Source organism: Apiospora aurea, assembly GCF_038362705.1.
Source record: "Apiospora aurea strain CBS 24483 chromosome Unknown utg000008l_segment0_segment0, whole genome shotgun sequence".
Classification (NCBI taxonomy): Eukaryota; Fungi; Ascomycota; class Sordariomycetes; order Amphisphaeriales; family Apiosporaceae; genus Apiospora; species Apiospora aurea.
This window is the reverse complement of record NW_027117395.1, coordinates 3012715-3037880: the sequence shown is the minus strand read 5'-3', so window position 1 is coordinate 3037880 and position 25166 is coordinate 3012715. Positions and strand designations below refer to the sequence as shown.

Genomic DNA, 25166 nt, shown 5'->3' with positions numbered 1-25166 from the left:
AGAGCGAGATAGAAGCGAGCACGACGATGAGCCGGAAGACACAGCAAGCAGGTTGCGATGCCCAGTTGCCTACCTGCTTGCAGCCCGCAGCGGATGGGTGCATGGACTTGATTGAGCGTCGAGTTGGGTGAGCGAGTGGAATGAATGCCGGGTCTCCCGGCCGTTCGAGACGCTCCTTGCCCATCCGCATTTGCCATCTCTGCCCGTCTGCATTCCGATTCTCTCCTTCGTCGCCTCGTATCAATCAAATGAAGACGAAAATCGAATCGTACACGTAGCCAGCCCTGGAATGACTGTCCAGCCATACGCCGCCGGTTAAAGCGTCGAGGCGACCCTGCAGATTGATTGTCGGTCAAGGGTCCAGCCTAACGCGGCGTCGAAATGCAACCGTAGCTGTGCGTGCAGCTTGCAGTAATTCGAACCGACAGTGCCGACTACTGAGTTCACGAGATTAGGTAATGCCACTTGATTGGCCTTCTTTTTCCTCCTCCCTTCCTCTCGCGCATCTTGCTTTCGCTTCAACGGAACTTTTTGTTTTTGTTTTATTGCTTGAACTATGTAAGTAAGTATGATTGACGTGACAACAAAGCAACACCACCACCACTCCAAACCGGATAAAGTATCCTTCTCCGACGACGCGCAACCGTCATTGCTCATCACCGCCCAACTCTCTCGGCTCTGCAGCATCTCAGACTCCATCACCCCAAGATCATCATCATCATCACCATCACCATCACCACCACCGCATTTCTGGTTTGGGCTTTGCAGCTTAGGCTTAGGGTCTGCATATGTATGCGACGTAGGATATCCCGGTGGACTGCTCTTAAGTAGATGCTGATCTGTAGGAGCGACAACCCAGTCCGCCGTCCTCTGTGTTGGCATCCAACCCACCCGTCCTGCCTGCCCCTCCTCAGCTCGGCCAGCTCAACCAAGTTTCCGAATCCAGATCAATCTGTCAATCTCAATCTAGATACAAGCTGGGACCCCCCCCTACCCCCCCTACCCCTTACCACCTACCCCTACTGTAGATTCGACCCCACGACATCTAGTTCAATCCATCCATGGCAGCATGGTTGTCGGTGTTCTGCCAACTGGCCGCTGGGCACGCCTACCTACATATATCTCTCTCAACGCTGCCGCTATCGTGTTCGCCGCACGTTGGCATTTTGGCCTTTCGACCAGCGGCTACGTGTGTACTACTCTCGCCTACTCCCACCTACTCTCTGGTTTGGCTGGTGCAGAACCAATCGTGGTCATGATGTGACTCTCCCCGCTCTTTTATCTTCTTCCCACATGTTGTTCTTAACGACCTCTTGGCTGGCGACAAGGTCTTAGAAATATCCTCTGTCGATGTTGCTTTTCCGTGTTTGCATGGACAAGTGTTCGACAAAATGTCATAGTCATAGGGCCGACGTCCGCCCCGAACTGGAGGGGAAGATGGAGCAGGCGCTTTGTTGCTGGTGCTTTGCCGCGTCCAAGGCCAGCGCTTCGCCCATCGGTCCATGGTCGTATGGTCAGGGGCGCGCCCTCTCCACCAAACTCAAATATCGCCATCGTATGTGTGTAGTAGCAGTAGTCAGCCAAGAAGCCGACAATTGGGGCCCTTTTACCTCATAGGGAGAGGTATCCCACTCTTCCAACACCCCATGCCCAGTCATTTCGGCAACCGATATCGCCCTCGGTATCGCCTGAGATGACCACCAGAAACGTTTGTGAATGTGTAGATGGTTTGAGACCCAAGCAGTAACGGTCTGATTGTCAGATTCAGGGCGATAAGAACGTGCTCATCTTGGGAGGCAGCCAACACCATAAATAGGGCCTGCTGCTCCTCGTAGAATTTAATGTGAACTCGAATGAAGTAAGCTCCCAAGGAAACAAATAACTGGCCATCCTAGTACTACTCGAAGATCTCGCTCGATCTTCCTTTTCCGCACGAAACGAAACAACAACGCCGCCCAACATGCATACCAAGGAAGACTACGCTACCACCGCGCCTCCTGCTCCTTTCCCGGTGGCTCTAGCTGATTATGGGGCATCACCATCGCCATCTCGACCGGATACTCCCGACCATCAACACCACCAGCATGGGCGAAATTACAGCATCGTCAGCATCGCTTCCTCGTGCCAGAGCACGGCCAGCCACTTTCACCAAGAGCCCCTTGCCGTCGCCGGAGACAGCCACCTCCACCAGCGTCACTCGGCAGCGGCTACCATTGACAGTATCGTGTCGCCTCCGTCGTCATCGGCCGGTACCAGGTCCGTGATGGTCAACAACATCATGATGGCACCCCTCGTTCTCACTTCGGACATTGTCAAGTCGCCCTAGGGCAACGCCGGGTCGAGTGACTCGACACAGACTATCCATGTTTCGAAACCCCTTTGATGAAACGACTACGCGATATGTCACAGTTTGTCAACGACTACGACCACGACGCCCCATCTCCGAGGTGACCAAAGACGAATCAGCACGTTCTGATGTCATCGGTGCATAAAAAAAGGAAAGGCTCTTGGCGAAATCCTCAGCCAGCCCTTCCAACAGTCCAGGTGACTATACTAGCTCCCTGGAATCCAGGAAGGGAACGCTTTGCCTCCTTCCCCTCCTGCCCTCGCGGTATCTCTCTTCGTCTTGGATTCTGTGGTGAAGAGGGAAAGACATGTGAGATCGGGAGAGCACCGTGTCAGCTTACCAACGCCTATCGAATTCGGCCAGAACGGGAGGCACGGTCAAACCCCCTCCCCATGCTCTCACATACGATATGCGTGGGCAGGTCCCAGGAAACTGCGCATCGAGGGACTAGCTAGTACGAGTGTTTAGACAGTACATCTGATCCTACGGAGTATAGGTACCGTAGTGGCGGACATCATTCCTATACAACCAAGGGTGATGATGGCATGAGTATTCAACATACTCATGTCACGATTTACTTTTTCCTTTAGTAAATGATGTAGGAAATAAAAAAGGGACAAAACATTATAAAGTGCCTAGATTTTCCAAGTTTTCGTTTCCCCCATCTACATAGCATGGATGAATTCATCAATAGTTTTGTATACAAGATCAGTAGTGAGAGTCATTGACGTAATTCTGATCAGCTCAACACCCCGTTTTTAATACTCACAAGGTGGGCACATGTAATTGTCCATGGTGCTGAACAGAAATAAAGATTACACTCTGCATTCTGCTACGAGTAAGCATCCCTCGTTTCTATCCCATTTCTCTTCCATCGATCCCAGAGATGAGTTTAACTCGAATAGCCTATCCTGTCGTCTGCCGGTATCGGCTTACATTACTTGGAAATATCATAGTATACAGGGCTATTTATAAATCATATGTCGACACTGATACAGCAAAAACAAGGGGCCCACAACGGTCATGGGTCCTGTCACTAAAGTATTGCTATACGAGATTAGTAACCACTAGTTGGGTTGTACATGGTATATTTGTAGCACCATGACAGTTGCTATATATGAAACCCAGTAGAGGTTTATGAATAAAGATTAAGAATACATAGCGGCTGCAAACTTTACCGCAAGGTTCTCAGCATCTACAGAAAACTAAAACCAACAAGGAATGTATACAACTCGAGAAGAGATCATCCCAGTCTTGCAGATCCCGGGTAACAAATAAGTGCTTCCTGTTATTGAGCAATAATGCCACCAGCACCGGCCCTATGCATTCTCTAGTCCTCTCCCTGCCTGCTTTGTGCGTACAACAACATACGAGAACATGTATGTATGAATGATGCCTTTCCTCGTACAAGATTCGCCTCCTGTACCCACCAATCAACCAACTTCGGACCTCCGTCTTTTTATAGGCCATCCACCAGCCTCGTCATCACCATCACCGCTAGCCCTCCTTGACTTGGGCCCCTTGCCATCGCCACCACTGCTGCCGCTGCCATCGCTGCCACCGCTGCGTCTGCTGCTGTTACTGTTGTCATGGCCGTTGCCGACTGGCTCAGATTGAACCTGGCTCAATTTATGTAGTACCTCGGTCAAATGCCGCCGCGCAGCCATTTCGCGCTGCTTGCTTTCTGCCGGCGGCCGTGTGCGGTAGAATGTTTTTATGACGCAAACAATGGCGTGGTAACACTCGTAGAGCAGGATGCGGATCGCGGCGCTTCCGTCTTCTTCATCTGCCTTGTTGTTGTTGTCGTTGTTGCAATCCTTCATCCTCTCGTCACTGCCGCCGAGGGGTATGCCATGTCCTGGCAATCCATCTGCCGTAGCTCTTCCCGGCATCGTGGTGCTTCGTGGCGGGGACGAGGATAACGGCCTCATACGGAACCGTGTCGTTGGTGGCATATTTGCTGCCTTGAGTGGAGTTAAAAACTCGGGCGTGTTCATGGAAGTTGGGGGCAACGATGCTGTCGATGCCGGTATGTCGCGGGCTATCTCGGCGCTGGAACTAGAAGAGGGATTAGGCGGTTGGCCCCGAAACCCGCGAAGGAAGTCGTCCGATGGGTTCCGGCTGAACACCTTGGCCATTAGGGGGGTCACCAAAGATGCAGTTACTCCAGTCCAGGAGGCCCGTGACACTAATTCGTTTTGTTTCAGTGGCATCGACCACTCCCTGTATTCTAGTTGCTTCTCCGACACGCTTGACATTATCAAACGTCGCGCCCTCCTTATGGCTATTGCAGGGAAATCTACTCGTTACGGGGGGGCTTTGCTTGCGGAGTCCCATTTTTCGTGCCCGTTGCCCTGGTAGACCCTTCCTCGAGCCGAGCTGCCTGGGTAGGACGTGTGACCAAAACATTTCTGTCACTGCCTGCATCGAGAAGCACGAGACGAGGTTCCATGACGTCGTCCAGGGTGTAGCTAAAGCGAGCCATTTGCTCGCGGATGCGCGAGTAGTTGAGCATGACCGTCAAGTCCTCGCCGTCTCGAATTATGTCTTCCACCAGAGAGCGAAAGGCAAAGGACCAAGTCGGAAAGCCGTTCGAACCGACGGATGGCGGCGGCATGGGCAATCCGGCATTGTCGTCCAAGTTTTCGTCAGAGCGGGAAGGGGCGCCACGAAGTACAGCGGCGGCGGGGCCGAAACGAGAGTTGGGAGCGCGGAACTGGGATATATGCCGAACAAGGTGCCCCTTTTGGTATTCTACTATTCTCCTCTCGGGCGGTGTGAGCGGCTGCGTAAGACCCGAGATGGAGTTCCCTACGGTAGGCTCCCATAAGCTGAAGTGGAAGTCCGGCTCATCGTTGGATGACGAACTCTTGATGAAGGCCGGTAGGTAGGAGAGCAAGGTATCCCTAGGCGATGCAGCCAATGATTCCTGGCCCATGCTTATCATGCCTGCCGCCTGGAAGGGGTGAATCCCGTTTGAGTGTCGGGCGTGGCGAAACTCTGCATGGGTGTCCCGGGTGTTTGAGCCAGCGAGCGTTCGAGGATTTCGATGAAGATCCATGCTATCACGCAGGGTTCCGACATCGTAAGTTGCACTTCCCAGCGCATGAGACGTCGCTTCATGGGCGAGGGCGGCAGCTTCAACAAGAGTGCCCTGTCATCCGAGAGCCTGGCAACGAAGAGCAATTGCCGACCGCCCGCCGTCGCCTGCGGCAACGGATCCAGAGACCGGACAGTTACTCGGGGTACAGCATGGTTTAGGATTGCTTCTAGACGCTCAAGTGGCGGCGGCCAGTTCATGGATATGACAGGTGGCAGGGAATCAGTTGGTGAATGGCAAGCTGCTTGGTGACGTGGTTCCCGTATCTCTGTGCAACATGGCGGACGTGTGAATGCTTTGGACAAGCGGAGCTCAGAGGCGACGGGGTGTGGATGGCAGAGTGGCATGAAGGATTTACGGGAAGAGGCCACTGCAAAAGGGATGGAAACTACCGTCGGTTCCAGCCGTGGTGCTAAGTTGCTCCTGCTGCCTCTAATCCCGGCATCTGGCTTGACCATGGACTAAGTGTAAGTATGGTAGACGGGCAAAGTAGCTGCTACCTGCTCATAAAGGCGTGGGTCAACGGACAAGGGCTGCGTGGGATTTCGCTCTCTATCTCTCTCTATACAGGCAGGGGTACGGACAGGGACCCAAGACAACCCTCTGAGCAGATAGCAAAACGGTAATTACACGTCGGCTGCAGGGCGGCGCGAGTTACCTTGACCCCGCCGGTGCTGTAATATGCAAGCTGGCCCGAGTTGGGAGCGAGGGTGTGGCGGGTCCAATTATCTCTAGGGAAGGAGGCAAACCCAAGTGACGGGCTGTGACAACGATTGGCATTATAGATGAGCCGGCGAACTCGTGTGAGGGGGACTAGAAGCTGTACGGGTCTCTTTAATACAGCCGTCGCATGGCAGAATGGGTGATGGCGCCCGAAGCGACAGGTTGTGTCGGAAGGCGCGAGAAGGACTCGGGCACATGGGATGACATGTCTAAGAAAACGAGAGGAAGGGGGCCTTTCTGTCGGGCGGAGAACAGAGCGTATAGTAGCCGCTTGTTGGCGAACGAGGCTTTGCCGGGAAGGCGAGAAGGAGCCGACTAGGAGAGTAGGGGGTGTGGTGGCCGAGGAGGCAGCTAGCTGGAACAGCAGGATCAGGCACACGAAGGTAACGGTCTACTCGGCTATCTAGGCGGAGGACCACAAGCCAGGTCACCGAAGACGGGGCTGTTGGAAGGGATTCGGCGATATGCATGGCTGAGTCCTCCGGGATGAAACGAAGATGCCGACCAGTCTTAGATGATGGCCGTCAGCGGAAGTGGGAACTCCTTACTCTTTACTCCCTACTCCCTACTCCCTACTCCACAGCAACCCCGAGTGGCTGAATTGCCAAGATGCCGGGAGAAGTGTTCCAGAAGCCGGTATCGCGCTCGAGGCGGAATACCCTGTCCGACCAAAGCAGTGCATAGCAGCCCATGCAGCCACGATATGCTGTACATGTAGACGCAGAGGGCGGCGACAGATGGCACGTGGGGCTCAACCAGCCCACGATTCCTGCCTTTGGTATGGCTTGCCATTAAGACGTGGGAGTATATAAAACTGCTCATCAGCCCGCCGCCCAAAGACAGAGGACAGAAAGAGGACAGAATAGCAAGGGGCAGAACGGAGATACACATACACCCGTACACGCTACCCGCTTCGAGCCATACCGGTACCTCGTGATTGGCCCTGGAAGCGAACTCGCTTGGCCGGGGCCGTTGTCTTATCATCAGGCCTTCCTTCTCTAGACGGCGGAGGAGAAAACAAGGCATGTGGACTTGTAGTTGCTTACTTCCTTACCTAGCATCTGGCTCACGAGAAGCGGTGAGGGAGGGGGATGCGCAGAGGAGGTGGCGTGGCCGAGGACCCTTTTGAACCGGTGCTTATTCTTTCCCTCCCTTTCCTTCAATGTCTAATTTCCTCTCTCGATATAATCCGACAGCTGTATATTCGAGGAGGATTTGGTTGTTGGTGTTAGTGCACAGGCTCAAGTTCCCCTGCTTGCAGGGGTAAGCGAGAAGAGTTGCCTGCGATTGGCTGAGCTTAGCGAACTCTACAGGGCTAAATAAAAACCTTCTAGGTTAGCGCCAGAAACAATCGGTTGCTCCTTCTGGCTCCTCCTGCTGCCTGCCATTGATCCTCCCGCCCCTGTCAAGCCCCGCCCTGCCAATCGGCCCTCGACCATACCGCTGGAACCGCTGGAACCGTTGATCTACATATGAGGATACATTGGATGTACATCTTCTTGAGTTTGTCTGGGCTGTCAGATACATGTATGCAGGAGCCGCCCTCGTCAACCGCCCTCGCCCCGGGATTGTCCTCATCAATTTTGGCGCGATTCGGTTTAGCGTTGGAAACCGACACTCACGTCGCTTACCAGACTAGGTGTACACACCAGGTGGGGGTGGGGGTGGGGGGTGGGGTGGGATATGCATGCATGCACATGTATGTGCATGTATGTAGATGCGTGTAAATACTGTCTGTACCCAGGCTCAAAAGAGTGGTATGGGAGCTCTTTGGCTCGCCGGGGTGGTGGGTGTCTGCTTCTGCTTAGGTATAGGGTAGCGGCACTCGTGGCATTGCCCACGGATCATAGCGTTGGCGCAGCAGCCAAGGGGCGAGGACTGTAAGTGGATCACGTTGTTGGAACAAAATGCCTGGGAAACGCGATGAGCCCAGCAAGATTGTGTCGTGTCTCCTCCGAAGCAGGACAGCGGCGTACAAAGTTGCCGTGTCATTTGTTTTATTTCCCGACATAGTCCTACCTCCGCCCCCGACCCCCAATGGTCAAAATACGACAGGTTGCTCAATCGACGGCGTACCAGATCACGTCGAATAGAACTGGGATGTAGCTGGGGTACACAGGTCTGAGCACGCGAGTTGGTCCCTTCACCGTTCCTTTTCAGAACACGCCCGGCAGTGATTCACCTAAACTGCCGGCTTGGCCTCGAGCTTCGTTCGTGGGAGTTCTCTGCCATGCATGCTTCTCTGGTAACGACTCGCTCCTATATCATATCGAAACCCAACAGGGAAAAGATACAGAAACACTGTCTAGTTGACTGGGTTTTCCTGCACGGGGCTTTGCTGCACAGCATGGGATTTGTTCTCCTCTGCAACCTTCGAATCCGGTGCGCCAGGCTTCGCTTCCACCGCCGAGTTGAGCTCTGTGGCTGTGTTGCCTTCTGGTGACTGTCCGTCATTCGGTCTTTCTTCTGTCTTGGGCCCATCCGTCTTTGCAGTTGCTGCTTCGTACAACTCGCGAATGTTGTACCGCTTGAGGTCGTTCCAGTCTCCCTCGACGACGCTCATACCACAAAATGTCTGCGACAAGGTGAGCATGATGTGGCAACCAAAGAGCCACGTTACACTTACTTGGAATATCTCGACCAGGATGAACTTGTCCGGGTTTGTAAGATCGACCTTGTGGCGCGGGCCAACCAGACTTGCAATCAGTTTGATCACATCTTGCGTCTTGAGGTTGCTTTGTGCTCGCGAGCTCACACGGATTGCATACTGCGAGATGGTTAGTTCAGCGAAAGGCATGCCAGGCAGATAGGTTCTCGGGCGCGGTTTAATCCTTGGGGACTTACCGAAGGGCCCTTGGCGTCCTTCTCCCCCAGGCTCCCGGCTTCCTCCCCTGCAGGTATCAAATCGAACTCGGGTGCCAGGACTGTTCTGGCGGTCTCCTCGATCCCAACCTTGGTTGCGCTACCCATGAGAGTGATGGGCGTGATTCTGTTGATGAACCTGGACCGTCGCTGCTTCCTGTCGGAGACTAACATGGCATCTTCGCACACCTTGCGAGCGAACTGACGGGGCTCGACTGGCTGCTTGGTCTTGACAAATAGCAAGCAATCCAGGCTGAGGCGCATAGGCGCAAATGCCGAGGTATCCAGCGATTTGCTGTTCGAAGCCTGCTTTTTGATGCCAGCAACCTCCTTCTGAATGGCGGCCTCAATGTCACCTTCGTCCTCGGAGCCATCGTCATCCTCCATCATTGGCTTGATGCCATACAACTTCTCGCCATACTAGATGGGGACGGTATTAGTGTCCGATTGAAAGCAACCCGGTAGGACTTTGACGGCTTACTTCATCGCACATTGCTACGACTTCGTCAAGGGCCTTGACCTCTTTGTTGCGTTGGCAAGTAACCCAGAACCCTACATCGCCAATATCGAGTGTCCGACCTTTGGACCTCATCGTCTCCATTTTGGCTTTCTGGTGCGGTGTTTGCCATTTGCCAAAATTGCCTCCCTGTGTGTGTCACCACGATTAGCATGCCGTGCTGGATCTGAGGTAGTCCCCAGCCTCGAAGAATCAAAGGGCTTGACGCGCTTACCTTGCTCTTCTTCAGGCGCCCTTGATCACCACCACCCGGCGCATCTTTTCGTTTGGGCGCGGAGCTCATGACGTTAGGTGGGAAACACGATGCGACGGGTCTTTGCAATTTCAACAACCAGTCAATGTCGAAGACGAACTTTGAATGCGCAGTGTACATGTGGATGTAGATGGCTGGACGCGAATATAGAGCCGGATCGAACTAAAGCGGGATTTGCCAAAAAGGGTCTGTGCTTTTTTCATCGCGCCAAAGAAAATAATCAACCAAGCCAACAAGAGCAAGCTCAAGAAGGTTTCAATCAAATCAGGATCAGAGAGAGCTTGAGATGCCCATCCTTGGACGGCACAAGCAGCCTTGTCTATTAATCATCAAGCAGCAAACTCGACAGGATCTCGAATCGTATAAATAACGTGAAATACATCGTTCTCGACTCTCAACGGGGTATACTTCGAAGCGGTAATCAGATAAGCCAACACCCAGTCTACTCAGCAAAGGTACGCCGTCCACGCTTCGATCAAGGCCAAGAACTCCAAATAAAACCACGGCCAGAAAAGGCCAACTGCGACATATGTGATGATGCCTCTGAACCCCCAACCACTCACAGAACTCTACTCGTTGGTGCTTTTCACAGGATGTTCATCAGCCACTTCGCTGTCTTCTTCGTAAATCTTGACTTTCGGCGCATACTCGAGTATGTTGCTCACAACGTTCGACTGTATCGTGTCTCCTTTACCAGCAGCCACCCTCAGCACAAAGTCGTTGAGGCTCGTGCGCCCCAAGATGTCCACATGTTCTGCCGTGTTGGGGCCTCCCCGGGGACTGAATCGCTCGGGCTCATGGGGCATCTCGTAGACCGTCAACTTGACCCCGGCCGGATTGTACCGCTTCATCTTCCATCCCCTGTTGCACATGTATGCCGAGCTCAGCAGGTTGACGGTGCCGTCCCCTTCGCCCATAATCACCCCGTGATCGATCTCGTCCACCGTCATCGCCGTGTCGATCGTCATGCTTAGGTTGGTGAACATGGACGCATCTGACGTCCGATAGTAGTACGCCCGTTCTGTCGGTATTCCCACACCATAAAAGCAGTAAATCTTCAGGTTTGGGGCCAACGGCAGTCGGGTCTCCAAGGGGTTGATCCATTTGACCGGATCGTCCATGTTGGCTTCCACCTCGGCAGCGGTATCGGCGATCCCGTCCGAGTAGCTCCCCTTCAAATGCTTTCGATACCACTCCTCCGTCGAGTTCATCAAGTAGGCCCTGGCCGCTTCCATGGTGAAATTGGCGGTGGGGGTCGACCAGTTCATCCCCATGCGGAAGTTCATAGCAGCGCCATAGGAGTGCACCTGTCCCGGCCGGTCATCCGGAGCCCACGTCAGGTTTCCCCACACCCGATCGCCTCCCATAGGTAGCATGGAGGAGATTCCGGGCATTGCGCGGAACAGCTCAGCCCTCTCGTCTTTGCTGAGGAACTTGTCCAGCGCGGATACGGCGAGGGCGCTGAGCTGTGCCGTATCTCTCATTTCTCCGGAGAGCAACACGGGCACGTCCTTGGCCGCACCGAGCATGCACCCGCTGATGTTGATCCAAGCCTCTACGTGATCGTCTACCCAGCTATCGCCGCCATTGCCACCTTTGGCTGACGCAACCCAGTTGAAGAAGTAATAGACTACCTGACCGCCCATGCTGTGCGATGCCAAGACTGCCTTTTTTCCGGTGAACTTGTGCGCCATCTCAATGTGGAGCTTTAGGCGAGAGAAATACTGATCGCGCGTCTCGAGGTTCGTGTAGGAGAGCCTCCAGTCGTATGCTGCGGTGAACGAGTTTGTTGGGTCGTAGCCGAGGGAAGCCAAATTCTCAAAGATTTTATTCCAGATCCAGTAGCCCGTGATGAAGAAGTCGGTGGCATCGAACCCCTGGGCCGCCCTCAGCTTGATTCCGGGAGGATCGAGACCGGTCACCTTGTCCAGCATGATGTGTTTCTTCCAGGACTCCTTGTCCATTACCAAGGCCCTCATCATTGTCCAGCTGCCCCATAGTCTCTTTCGGAAGTACGGTCGGGAAGAGTTGGCAGTGCCCCAGGACTCGAGTCCGGAGGAGATGACACCGGGGACCATGATGATCGGATGGTGGGCATGGAGGCCGGCAGCCTTAGCCTTGAGACCGACGGAAAAGGCATCGTAGCTTTCGATGTATTTGCGTTCGCCGTTCTGGAACCACAACACATTAGACCAGTACGGCCGGGGAATCTGGGAAGTAAGATGGGGGGACAGACCATGAGATCTTTCATTTCTTTCGAGAAACCAGCGGGCAGAACGTCCAGGAGGCTGTCCATGCTGAGCTCGCCAAACTCGGGGAAAGCAATGAGATCATTGCTCTGGGCTAGGAAGCCAGCCGCGATGAGGCCGCAGAGACTTCCTATCAAAAAGATCATGGTAGACTTGCGCTTCTGGGTCTTGGCCTTCTGGATGTGGTGGATGACCTTGACCTTGTCTCCCGGTCTCACGGGGCTGTCCTCGCGCGGCGAAGCTGGCGCCGACTCATCGGAGGCCGTGTCCGGGTTCAGCACCCGCCGGCGAAGTCCTGAAGCCATTGTTTCTTGTCTCTGAGTCTCTGAGTCGCTTGGAGCAATGCTACATGTCTAGGCCAGCGGAGGGATCGGCTGCGCAGCAGGGCGGGAAGCGCGCGCGTAGACTTGGGGCTCGGGGTTAAACGTGGTCGGTCGTTGCCCGCCGGTTGTCCGTTATATTACTTAAGATGAGCAACAACAACAACAAACGGCCGCTCCTTGGGACCCCACAGTCGCTATGGCTGTGGGATTCGTAAAGTAAAACACCGTCCGACTGGGAAAAGGCGCCGGCAATCGCGACACAAACTCTACTCTATGCAAGGTGCCTGAGTCCTGAGTCCTGGGCCCTGAGTTCTGACAGGCCGGGGCGGAGGGAGAAATAAGACGACTGGCAATTATTTTCGCGGGGCTAAGGTCGCACGGGAGTCCCTCGAAACATCCTGACGTCAAAACCTGCAAAATGCGCTGCTGGAGGTAAAGTAAGTACTTACCTAAAGTAGACCCTGCTGCTACTTGAAATGGGCCGAAACGAAACAGGCATGGAAGCTGAGGCTACCTAGGTAGGTACAGCGATCAGTCATCATCGATCGAGCCCTAGGTGGTGTTTCCCCCCGAAGCTTGCTTCCCGCTTCTCGATGTTGCTAAGGTTACTTGTAAATAGCATCTGCGTAGCGTGGTGCATGCCAATGTACAAAGCCAGTTCTGCAAATGCCCAATGCTGGCAGATGCTTCCGTCATGCAAGAAATCAGATTGATGGGTGCAAACATGCGACTGATTTAATTGGCACCCCATCCATCCTGGGTTTCTGGGTGCAGCTCCGAGCCTCATGCCTAAACCCGTCAACCAGACCACGCCCCGTCACATGTGAAAGTGGGTAGGCAAGTAGGCCAGCACTTCAATGTTGCCAGTCAAGTCACGCTGCAGGCCTACTTGCCAGAGCATGGCATGGTTGTTTGGGGAGCTTGGGTCTCTCTCCATTCCAATCTCCGTCTCGCGAAGTCATATCCTGTTTGCAACCTGGACAGGGAGTTTTCCTCTTCTTCTTTTTCTGCGCATTGCTCATTGGTCTTTGATATCTGCCGTCGCTGGCTGACGTCTCTCTCTCTCTACTTACATACATGATATACCCTCTCTGCATTGCATTGCTCGTCTGATAGTTGCCCGACACTGGCGCACGTAAGATCGACTCAGGTTCGCATTGGCATACTTGTAACAGCAGCGTCCGTTGCTCTTGGGCCATTTCGGTTTTAAACTTGTCCTTTTGGACTTTCCCTCCCTTTTCAACCCACCAAGTCGAAAAAGGGAAAGAAATTACGATTCAATGTGAACTATTGCTGTGGTAGTTGTACTGTAAAAGCAGCAAGCACAGTTTTCTAGTTTTTTTTCTTTAGTTTTTTTTCTCTTTGTTGGTTCAGTTCCCGTCAAATCTATCGATTCGCCGACGCGGGGTATTATTTTGTCGGGAGTGATAACCTATACCGTGCCGTGGTCAGCCGCTCACAATCTCCATTTCCTTTCCCACGTTCGCCATACCCGATCGACGGGTAACATGGAAACAGCGACGCGCGCAACCGAGCTCCCCGGCGAACTGCGGTACATTCAATACGAACATGCACTCGAGGAGCAGTATTTGCCCGCCGTCCGCGCCCTGATCTCCAAGGATCTTAGCGAGCCCTATAGCATCTACGTCTATCGCTACTTTCTGTACCAATGGGCCCACTTGTGTTACATGGTCAGCATTCTTCGTTCAGCCCTTTCCTTAGGCCCAAACCTTGATCTGGGATGCCTATTGGAGTGAGAGGGTGGCTCCGAATGACTTCTCAGCTGACATAGACACGGGTCATGACAGGCATTGCATCCAGATGATGGTTCGCTCATAGGCGTCATCATCTGCAAACTCGAACGCCATGCCTCCCACTCGCCCGCCACGCACCGAGGCTACATCGCCATGTTAGCCGTATCCTCCGCCTACCGAGGCCACGGAATCGCCACGGCGCTCGTCAAGATGGCTATCGACGCCATGGCCGACCGGAATGCGGACGAGGTGGTGCTGGAGACGGAAGAGACCAACACGGCAGCCATGCGGCTCTACGAGCGTCTTGGCTTTCTACGGTCTAAAAAGCTGCATCGATATTATCTGAATGGCAACAGCGCGTACCGGCTCGTCTTACTGCTCAAGTCCTCCATGAGACCGCCACCTCCGTTGCTGCCTCTCGACAGTGCGAGCGCCGCAGCAGTGACCACTGGTGGTGGGGGCGCGACAGAGGACGCCCGCCCTGTCAGCCCGACCCATTAGGGACCTGAGGACGCATCTCGGGCCCTGGAGGACCTACGCAAGGAGCTACACAGAAATCACTGGCGGCAACGAAGACTGCGGAGCTTACTGGCTGGGGGCGAGGTTCGGACCGTATTTGAGGGCACTAGCAAGCAAACAACCCTTTTGTTACCAACTGTAGCACAGGCCCGTGATTTCCAGGACAGCGTGCCAGAAGAACCTCAACGCTCTGCTATACTGAGGGCCTTCGGAGCCCCTCTTCGACGATGCATAAGCTGGGGATAGGACGCGAGAGCCCTTGCAAACCCATGACCTCAATCCCTCGAATTACACGAAAAGGGTGAGAAGCGAGCCATCATTGGTTGTGAGGCACAATTAGTACGTAGAAGAAGCATTGGCGGCGTTTGGGGGACTGCAGTCAGGGTCTTGGCCTGAGGAAGCGAGTTTTGCATTGGAGCTGGCACCCATTGATAGCAGGCACTGTATTGCATATTGCACTGCGTTGCATTTTACTGAAAGTTCCAATCTTCTTGTCAATGACAGAGGTTTGATAACTCAACTGACCGGACTCCCTATCCCGGGGCTACTTGGAATCCTGCCTCCAAAGACGAAATCAAATAACTCGGAAAAGCAAGGGTATCTCTAACAAACCAGCGAACATCTGCTCCGATATAGGCGGCCTCTGTGCCATCGCCAAGTCCATCCTAAGACTTGCCCAATATGTCGGACGTGTTGTAGATAGAGGCTTTGATACCCCAGGGGTTACTAGACCCAATGCCCAGATATGTATAGCAATCTATGTTTGTAAGCCCAGAAATACACCCAATCATTCATAGGCAAAGAAGAACTGACCTGGTTTGTAGTAAAGGGGTCTCCCGTGGGCCTGAACGAGGCCAAGCTGCTTTAATTTGACAGCAACCTTCTGCACATCCGCCTTATCGCTGAAATCCACGGTGTAGACACAGATGAGCCGCTCCGTCCTTTGATCGACGGCAGATCTCGGGGCGACCTTGGCTGCGATTCCCAGCTCGTTGTTTGCGGTGGCTTTGGCCACAAGTGCCCAAATCTCATTAACACTGTGGACTGGGCAGAAGATCATCCATTTACCGCACTTGACGTGCAGATTTAGCGCCAGGTCGAGTATATCACCTGTAGCCTCTTTGCCGGCTTTGTTCACTTCGCGGGCAATGACAGCCTGTGATTTCGTCGACTTCTTCATAAAGTCGGAAAATCCCGTGACCATGCTCAGTCTCTCGCGGCCGCCTTCGATGAAGCGGGGTACGTCGGAAAGCTCCTCTTCGGGGCCTTCGTCTTCGCACCCGCGGACGTGCTGGTTCTGGGCAAGGAACTTTGGCTTGCGCTCGATGTAAGGGTTACAGATGAAGATCCATGGGCAGCTCTCGGACTGATCAGTTGTGGCGGGCGGGAGACGCTTCAGGAACGCATCCACCGACTCGCCCAGCTGCCAGGCATATGAGTACTTGGCATAGGGGTTGTGGAGGTGTGCCGTGTTGGTGGTCTCGGTCTGACGCATGGCCTGGAGCCGCAGGGCGCTTTGGACATGCTGCCGTTGCTCCCACCAGTCTTGGATGTCGAAGCTGCCGACCCTCTGCTCGAGCTCTTTGGTTGTATCCTCGCCACCTGGAGGTTTTGTAAGTGCACGTTCACGTAGAGTCAGACGAGGAAAGCCGACGGGAGAAGAATTTACCGTAGAAATCAGATTCGTCTCCAGAATCCATCTTTGCTTATACACAGCTACCAAGATCGTTTCGAGTTCAATGACTAGGCTAACAATTGGTAGTAGCCGCAGTTTGTCTGGCTTCGAAGAAACAAACGATAGATAGTAGTAGGTCTCAGAATTGATGGCGCGGAGCGATGAGACGAGACAGCCTGTCGAGTGAATCAAGGGGTGGTTTGGTTGGTAAACGTGTACACAGGAACATCAAGCGAAGACGTTGCGGCCCCCTACGCGGTTTATATACCTTTTCCTCTTCGGCCTCGGGGGAAGACGAATCTTGGCTTTGTACCGTTCAGAAGACACAAGATACGGAAGGATGCTAGCTATCTGAAGTGCCAGCCAGTGCCGGGGGACAAGAAATGTGACTGGTTCCCCCGAGGTGAGGTCATACCAGAAGCCGGGTTTCACTGGCCCCGAAACGTCCGAGCCCACTCGATGCAATGCAGATCCGCGTATCTTGCCGAGCGAACGTAGGTATGATGTGTATACGCATGTGTACATTACCGACGCACGAGGCACGAATCGGAATCGGGGATAATCGAGCCACCAGACCGTTTGCGCGGCCGGTCAAGCTCAGCCCAAGTGCCAAGCTCTCTCGCCTACCAACTACCTACCTACCTTACCTAAGGTAGGTACTTAAGCAAGTACTCCCGCGCTAAAGCAGGGGACCGACGCGGGCGGGAAAGCCCTGCTTCACTGTTGGGTGGGGGTCACTAAACCAATCAGCCCAAGCCCAAGCCCAAGCCCAAGTGCCAAGCTCCTTTCCCCAACGGCCAACCCCATACCTAAATTATTTATATCGAAATTCCACATATCAAAAAAACCACGAGGCCTCGGCATATCCAGACGGAGGGCTGGATCACAACATGGAGCAGGCCCGGCTCATAACTTCCCGGCAGTCTCTGACGCTTGAGCTCCCTCCGAGCTGCATCGAGTTCTGCCCTGCCAGCCCGCAGCACTTTGTCGTCGGCACTTACAATCTTGAGAAGGAAGAGGCACCTGCGGAAGAGGGAGATGCGGGCTTCGATGACGACGGTGATACCACCCAAGTAGCCGCCCGTCAAAGCCAAAACCGCAACGGGAGCCTTGTTGTTTTCCAGTTCGACGACGACAACGACGAGGTGTAAGCAAAACCAGGCCTTGCTGTTTCAGGGATCTTGTCTGACTGTCCTGTCCCATTCCATGCAGACGGCACGTTCAGACTGTGCAGCAGCCTTCTGCCATCCTGGACTTGCACTTTCATCCGCAGAAGGGCAAGTCCGATATACTGGCTGTCGTATCGAGCACCGGGACCTTGTCTTTCTTCAAGCTGGAAGCCTCACAAAGGAACGCAGCTGCAACCTTGACCGAGCTTGCTACCCATCAGCCTCTAGGTGGGGATGGCAACACCCTCTTCCTGTCTTGCTGCTGGCACCCTGTGCTGCCGAACATGATTTCCGTCACAACATCGACATTTGAAGTACACGTCTTTCGGATCGATGACGCTTGGAACGTCCTTGAAGCAAGTGAGGAGCCCGTGCTCGCTCACACCCTGGAGGCGTGGACCGTCGCGTTCTCTCCCGCCCTCCATGGAGTAACCGACCAAAGACTATCAACTATTTACTCTGGCGGTGATGACTCCATGCTATTACAGGCTGCTTGTAATATACAGACTGATACGCCACACATCGACGCCGTACATTCTGTCATCAGAACGAAAGGACATGGTGCAGGAGTAACAGCCATTCTACCTCTTGACATCACATTCGAGAATAACGCCAGAGTCGTGTTGACCGGAAGCTATGATGACCACCTCCGAGTCTACGCAGCTTATGAGTCCGGCCCCGAGACCATGGCCATGAGAGCCCAGTCACTACAGGAGATCAACTTAGACGGAGGCGTGTGGAGGTTGAAACTTGTGAGCTTGCACAAGCAAAGCGATTGCTGGGAGGCCGTCGTCTTGGCTTCCTGTATGCATGCTGGGTCGCGGATCTTGAGAGTTATGGGCAGCCCCAAGATGGAAGAGTGCGCAGTAGAAGTCGTGGCACGCTTCGAGGAACACAAGAGCATGAACTACGGCAGCGATTTCCATCCAGGCTCCGAGCTGCCGGGCCGAGACCTGAAGGTCATCTCCACAAGCTTTTATGACAAGCTCCTATGTTTTTGGGTGCTTCCACACACCTAGGACGCGAATGCCGCTTGAGTATGGGCTGGCTTACATGCATATATCACATGCATAGCGCCCTCATCCAGTTGTCAATCAGATAGGACACTTTGAGCTGTAAATGAGATCAAATCGCGCTGCTGTAGCATATTTGGAATCGTATGTGGACGCTTGGAACTAGGGGTTCATGACACTCTGGGAATGCCAATGCCGTTGTTCTCGAGACTTGAGATAAGCCGCGATTATATAATGCTCTACTCAGCATAAGTCATGATACGCTGAAACCACAGTCTACCCAGTTATAACGAGTTGCAGGGCTCATGCTTTCCGTTCAAGGTAGTAAACAGCACCACAGTCAGATTGCATCAGACCATGAATGTCTCACCATAACGGGCAACCCGAATTTGCCAACAGCCAACAGCAAGAAACATCCAATGCTAGAATCTGGCGGCATTGCGCGAGCTCTTGTCTGAGTGATAACACGATTTCATTGATAAGTCAGACACCAACTGCCATTATTTCAATGAAACAAGCAATGGATCCCTGGTAATATTAACCAAATGTTTTCTCCCTACCTATACCTGCATTGCTTAAGTGCCTATGGGAATCGATCATCTCATCTTGGTCACCAACATGAAGAAAAAAAGAAGAAGGAAAAAAAGGCATACCCACGTACCATGGTTCTGTTGCTGTATACCAGCTGGAGACCAGGCAGGCTTCCACTGTTGACTGTGTTACCCAACAACGACCGGCTGTCTGGTGCTCCACCTGCCTGATCAAATGGAGATGTGATTCCAGCGGCCAGTTACATTACATGCATCAATTGAATGCATGCGCTTTCTAAGACCAAAAAGAAAACACACACACACATGCACACCCGGCACTGGACAGCGGAACTGGAACTGGAATTGGAAACTGGGGCTGCTGGCAGGAAAGACCCTTGTCCAAGTCAGTGAGCCAACCGCTAAAAGTTAGCTGACTTTCAGCACAGAACCTTAGCTAACGACCGTGCTGCGTGCCTGCCTAGGCCCAGGAAGGTCGTAGCTTCGGATTCAACTCAACACTGCGGTTGGGCGAGTGAGTGGGTGGTGGATGGTCTGGTGGGTTCAATTAGAGGTGGTAGGTAAGTAATTAGGTACATACACAATGTACAGACGTAGGTAGGTACTGCACTGAGGCAGGTTCAAAAGCGCACTATCTTGCTTTCTCGTCGTCTGGAGATAGGATTGATATTTTGTACCTGCTCGACTTTACCTACCGATCCAGTCATTCCAACCCAAAATAATTCGTCCTCGCCCCGAGTGCCCCAACCACACGTCACTTCACTTTACTTTACTTCACTTTACTTATTCGGCATCCCTTTCTGCTGCCCGCTTGCTTTTCTCTTCTTGGTCTGGCCCGTCGTTGCATTGAGTACATACACACACGCACACTCCACGAGACGTCCTCGGCGGCAATCTTTACCTGATGACTCGCACTTAAGACAAACATCTCGCAACTGACTGCCCGCCCTGGTGGATCAACAGAAAGAACTACCGCCCACCCCTCCAAGATCGTCCGTCATCCAACGCCGAACCAAGACTCGCGAGAGCTATACCTTGCCCACATAGCTTCCCCTCATTATGTCAGCGGCGCAACAGGTCAACGGCAGCATGGGGATGGTGGGCACAGTCGCGAACGGCCACGGCGCCGATGCCATGGCCGTGATCCCTCGGATCCAAGAAGCCCTCCAGCTCGTCCACAACCCGTACTCCAATAACGACACGCGTCAGGAAGCCCAGAGATTCCTCGAGGAAGTCAAGGACTCGGAAGAGGCCCCATTCCACGGCTACACTCTGGCCGCCGATAAGGCCCAATCTCCAGTCGTACGACACTACGCCCTATCGCTACTCGAGCACGCTATCAAACACAAGTGGGCAAAGTACACCCCCGACCAAGCTGTCGCCCTGCGCAATTGGGTCTTGGAGCTTTCGCGGTCGGTCTCCCGGGAGGACCCCGTCTACCTGCGGAACAAGATTGCCGTGCTATGGGTCGAGGTCACGAAACGCAGCTGGGCAGACGAGAATGGCTGGATGGACATGGACACCATGCTGGTCCAGCTTTGGCAGGTGCCAGACTCGGCGGTACACAAGGAACTTGTCCTACTCATACTGGAAACCCTCTCCGACGAGATTTTCAATGGGGACGATGCCGTAGTCGCTATCCGTGAAGGTATTCTTAGCAAGGCAGCCGTTGAAATATTCACTCCCGCTGCCGTCTTGGTCGAGCATTTTCCCGAACGCAAGGCCGGCCCCAATGTCCGATGTGGCGAAGAAGGCTGGCTCGGAAGGATCACCGTTCTCCTGCGCCAGTGCCTCTCCATGGATTTGCAGAACAACGCCGACTTGCGTAGTTGTGCCGTCCGGGCATTCGCCGTACTCTACTCCCTCATGCCCTGGGTGGTCCCGTATGCTGCCACGGCTACAGGCTGCGTGGGTGTCATGTGTGACGGGCTTCGTGCGCCCCACCTGGCCGTACAAAAGGTAACCATCTTGAACACGTTGATACACTTTGTTCCATACATAATTGACACTGCCACAGGCTGCCCTTGACGCAATGCACTCGCTCTACTCTCGGACCAGTTTTGTGGACCAGGAATTCCTTGACCTCGTCGTGCCACTTTACGACCGCAAGTATGCCGAGCTGTTCCGGCAGTTGTTCGAATGGTCCCAGGTCGATGCCGAAGATATAGACGACGACAAATATCAGTTTGGCAAGAAGCTCTCGGAGTTAATTTCCTTTGTCGCGAATTACATTGATCGACGATGGCAGGTCTTGCCCCTGAATGACGGACGGGTTGATCTTCCTGCCTTTCTACAGCTCTTGCTACTGGTTACACAAAGCCCAAGCTTGATAGTATCAATCCCCGTGCTTGTGACCTGGACAAGACTGCTGAACCAGGTACATCTGGGCCCCAACATTGCACAGACTCCGGAGATCATTGGTCCGTTACTGGATGTCTGCAGTTCTCGCCAGTTCCGCTACGAGAACTTGCCTGAAGACACTCAGGACCCCACGTTCTTGTTCCTCCTCGAAGACACCGATACCTTGCCAGAGAGGCACGCGTTCCTCGGAAACTATCGGCGATATAGTTGCCAGGTTATTGAGGGCATTGTTCGTCACAAGCCCGTGGACGCCATCAGTCACATTCTGGGTCATGCGCAGCCCATTCTTGACAATCTTTACGATGGACAATCCTCGTTCAACCCTGCGACTTACACGAAATTCTCGACCGCCTCACTTCGCGCCGATGCACAGGCCACTGTCATTGAAGCTGCCCTGAAAGGCTTTTGCAAATGGAGGGCGAGATCGGCGACGGAGCTGAACGAAGGGGATGTAGCTGCAGTGGAAGCCAGCCTAGAGTCGTGGGCTGAGCAACTGTTGACGAAGAAGTTCGAGGATCCACTTATTAGGAAACGGATACTTCAGTTGCTCGTGGCGTTCTCTACCACTGCACTCGATAGAAAGCCCACTTTCATGCTCAAGGTGTTGGAGCACATCTTGGTAACATGGCCGGCAACGCAGCCGGAACATCGAGCATATACAGACGCTGTTAAGGATCTACAATCAGAGAGCATGGTTGAGCTACAGAGACTTGCGGTCAAGATGCCGGATCATCTTCTCGAAGTCTATGATCAAATCTCGTCGAAAGTTGGCGAAATGGTAGCATCAGGGACGCTAGATGAGAAACGGCAAATTACGTACCAGACGTTTCTCTTCACCATTATCCATCGGTCGGATCGGGTCGACAAGCCAATGAAACTCCAAAGACTCGCCGGGTTCTTACAGCCTATCAAGGCACAGTGGCAGAACGAGGAGCTGAAGCAGGCCTTGTCATCATATACAGGCTTCTGTCAGATGATGGGACTGGACAAGGCCCAAAACTATCTGGCCCGAAAGCGTGTTCACGAAATCAACGACTGGGGCTCGGTGGGTCTGGATGCTGAAGGCCAGGCTCTCCAGAACGAGCTTGAAGAAAGGCAGGCAGCGCTCCCCTTGCGACCGACCAAATCTTTCTTGAGTTGCTCTATCGACAAAGTTGAGAAGGGTACCGCCCCTTATGATACTTCGTGCGAGTTGTGGCAAGATGCTTTCCCAGCCATCTTGCCAGAACTCTTGAAGTTCCTGAGGTATGAAACAGCAGCAAAAAGTGTGTAATGTGCATTCAATGCAGTCTGCTAACCATGTTTCTAGCTACGCCCATGCTTCTCACAGCGCAAGAAACTGGGAAGGCCTCCCGACAGAAATGCAAAGTATCGTCAGCCGTGTTCTTACTGACCGTTTCTGGCAAGCTGGAATCTCGGAAGGGACCAAGGACGACTTCTACGCAAGAGTTGTTGACAAGAAGCTCACTTTTGAGGGGCTTGCTTCCACCATCCGAGGCACTATTCGCTTCGTTCGCGAGTCGGTCTATGCCGTGATCTACTGCATGAGCCGCCTGGATATGCAGTTTTACGGCTTCAACGAGCTGCCGGGGCCCCTTGCGCATTCCCTGCTTGCTGACTGCCACAGTCTATCCTCTCATCAGATGATCAACCTCTTGAACTTGGTTAGGTACCTGGTCGATAACTGTCCGGTCCAACTCCGTGACCATTTCCTGCCTCCGCTTTTAGCTTCTACGTTTCAACAGATGGATACGAAAGTCAACCTGGAGTGGGAGAAGCAAGGTGAACAGCAGGGAGTCCGGGCTGGCGGGGAAGCCCTAACAGAAGAGATGAAAGCCGAAAGCATTCTCCGTCAACTGACTTACACTGCGGTCATGATGGTTGCCGACTTCTTGGATCCCGCTCGCACGAGTAAGTGGAACCCCGGAAAACGCTCAACTGAATTCCATATACGCTCAGAGTCTGACCTACATACCTCAGATGATCCGATACCGGAATCTGCGCAGCAGCCAAAGCGCAAATACCTCTCGCTCCGAAAGTTCTGCCTTTCACATTCCACTATACTTGAGCCACTTCTCCTCTTTTGTACGCACGCGATCCGTGTGCGCGACACCAGATGCTGTAGCATCATGCTCCGCGTGTTCCGGACAATCCCAGGAGAGTTCATGGAAACTGAGACCAGCGAGGCACAGTTCGCAAAGATGGATGACGATGGCAAGAGCGAAGTCGAGGAAACGGCGATTCCAGCATCAACAGCATCGTCGATTCGCGAGTTCATCTCCTTGAATGTCTTGAAGGCATGCATCACATCAATCCACGAACCGTATTTCGTGGACCTCCAGAAAGACCTTGCTGCACTCATTGCGACTATAATAGCTTATTATGCGCCGTTGACGTCGACACCACGAGATGTGCTGCTATCTTTGCCCAATATCAACCCCAACGAGGTGGACAGAGTACTGCGTGAGGTTCTCAAGTCGACCAACTCACGTAACCAGCGCGGGCATATCTTGGAGTTGCTTAAGGACCTGAAGGGCGTCAGTATCTCGGAGATGGGCAAGCTTGCCAAAAGCATCAACATCCCCAAGCCGGCGTCGTCGAAGAACAAACCATCGCGAAGTCGGTTGGCACAGCAGTTCATGACGGCGCCTGCCAACGGGTCCGGGGATTCTGCAGCCAACGGAGGCGGCGAGCAAGGCTTGGAGGACGTGGCGGGCCTGTTCAACTCCTAGTCACTGTAGTACAGGGTGGTTGAAGTGATGAGGTGGGTCGAGTTATCGCTGGGCAGTCTGCCGGCTGAGCTGATAGCTGAGGCGCGGCGAGGCCAAAAGCAACGACTCAGGCGGCTTGAGCGCAGGTTGGTTGTCAAGAAGGTCGAACATCATTAAGCACTTGCTGCAAAAGGACCGCATCTCCAAGAATGTGCCCTCGCTCTGACCTGTACAACAGCGGCGATGCCTGTTTCCCTGGGCACGACTCAGATGTATCCGGGAAACAAACAGCTTTTTGGCCAGTTTACTTACTTAGTTTAGGTATGTATACTGGGCCATTGGCTAATAGGGGTGCAAGCAAGACCTTGCTCGTTGGCCCTGCTTATTAGATATGTACTAGCGATGAATGAAATCATTAAATACCCTCTACAGTTGCTCTGTTGAGTTGCGTGAATCAACGCCATGTAACATATTCCAGATGTATATACGTATGCCGAGCTTCGAGCTTCTAGAAGGACGGGATCATGCGTTCGGAGAAGGGAATGGGTAACTCGTAGGCGGGCGCATGCGCTACCTTGGTTGGTATTTAGGCCCCTGCAGTGTGTCTGGTGCTCAAGTCAGTCCCGCATTTGGGCCTATCGATGGGTCCAATACTACCAGCCTCGTCACTATCGTATCATCCAATCGGTAATTAGACGCCCATACCAGACATCAATAATACTTTGAAGATTAGGCCAAGGAGTGCACAGAGACATTGGAGCATTCATCATTCACTTTGCCAGCCTTCAATGCGACAATAGGCCTGCAGCTTCGGCTTTCATGTCCTTCTTCTTGTTTTTTTGTTGTTGTTTTTTGCTCTCTTGTATTTAACCGTCCAGCTGGATAGGTCCATTGGAAACTTTAGGTACCTACATACGTACATAAAGCTCTCTCCCTTCCCGAGGTCCATCCGTCGTCTTTGAGCCACTCTTTTTGTCTGCTCCGTCCACCGACAGCGTACTGTACTTGCCCCCTCCATTGCAGCGCATTCTCGATATATTCT

The 25166-nt window shown here is 53.3% G+C and overlaps 8 protein-coding genes across 8 annotated transcripts; 4 read left to right on the top strand and 4 right to left on the bottom strand.

Annotated features, from left to right (window-relative positions):
- Positions 1-1069: 1069 nt before the first annotated feature.
- Positions 1070-2326, top strand: PG986_012390 (uncharacterized protein; the record flags this gene model as incomplete). Its single annotated transcript, XM_066848612.1, has 3 exons — positions 1070-1260; positions 1407-1555; positions 1896-2326. The coding sequence occupies 3 exons, from the start codon at positions 1070-1072 to the stop codon at positions 2324-2326; spliced, it is 771 nt and encodes a 256-aa protein (XP_066695308.1).
- Positions 2327-3780: 1454 nt separating this feature from the next.
- PG986_012389 (uncharacterized protein) lies at positions 3781-5501 on the bottom strand (the record flags this gene model as incomplete). The annotated part of the gene is made up of 2 exons (XM_066848611.1): positions 3781-4570; positions 4651-5501. Coding segments are annotated over 2 exons (1641 nt in total), but the record flags the coding sequence as incomplete, so codon positions are not given.
- A 2974-nt stretch (positions 5502-8475) lies between these two features.
- PG986_012388 (uncharacterized protein) lies at positions 8476-9832 on the bottom strand (the record flags this gene model as incomplete). The annotated part of the gene is made up of 4 exons (XM_066848610.1): positions 8476-8937; positions 9015-9452; positions 9514-9678; positions 9764-9832. 4 exons carry the CDS (start codon positions 9830-9832, stop codon positions 8476-8478), a joined length of 1134 nt encoding a protein of 377 aa, XP_066695306.1.
- Positions 9833-10371: 539 nt separating this feature from the next.
- PG986_012387 (uncharacterized protein) lies at positions 10372-12356 on the bottom strand (the record flags this gene model as incomplete). The annotated part of the gene is made up of 2 exons (XM_066848609.1): positions 10372-11973; positions 12039-12356. The coding sequence occupies 2 exons, from the start codon at positions 12354-12356 to the stop codon at positions 10372-10374; spliced, it is 1920 nt and encodes a 639-aa protein (XP_066695305.1).
- A 1526-nt stretch (positions 12357-13882) lies between these two features.
- On the top strand, positions 13883-14629 carry PG986_012386 (ribosomal-protein-alanine N-acetyltransferase; the record flags this gene model as incomplete). The annotated part of the gene is made up of 2 exons (XM_066848608.1): positions 13883-14065; positions 14183-14629. 2 exons carry the CDS (start codon positions 13883-13885, stop codon positions 14627-14629), a joined length of 630 nt encoding a protein of 209 aa, XP_066695304.1.
- A 683-nt stretch (positions 14630-15312) lies between these two features.
- Positions 15313-16347, bottom strand: PG986_012385 (uncharacterized protein; the record flags this gene model as incomplete). Its single annotated transcript, XM_066848607.1, has 3 exons — positions 15313-15404; positions 15461-16249; positions 16317-16347. The coding sequence occupies 3 exons, from the start codon at positions 16345-16347 to the stop codon at positions 15313-15315; spliced, it is 912 nt and encodes a 303-aa protein (XP_066695303.1).
- An 865-nt stretch (positions 16348-17212) lies between these two features.
- On the top strand, positions 17213-18510 carry PG986_012384 (WD-40 repeat-containing protein; the record flags this gene model as incomplete). The annotated part of the gene is made up of 2 exons (XM_066848606.1): positions 17213-17469; positions 17535-18510. The coding sequence occupies 2 exons, from the start codon at positions 17213-17215 to the stop codon at positions 18508-18510; spliced, it is 1233 nt and encodes a 410-aa protein (XP_066695302.1).
- Positions 18511-20111: 1601 nt separating this feature from the next.
- Positions 20112-24145, top strand: PG986_012383 (Protein MSN5; the record flags this gene model as incomplete). The annotated part of the gene is made up of 4 exons (XM_066848605.1): positions 20112-21011; positions 21070-22658; positions 22723-23324; positions 23394-24145. The coding sequence occupies 4 exons, from the start codon at positions 20112-20114 to the stop codon at positions 24143-24145; spliced, it is 3843 nt and encodes a 1280-aa protein (XP_066695301.1).
- Between the last annotated feature and the right edge of the window lie 1021 nt (positions 24146-25166).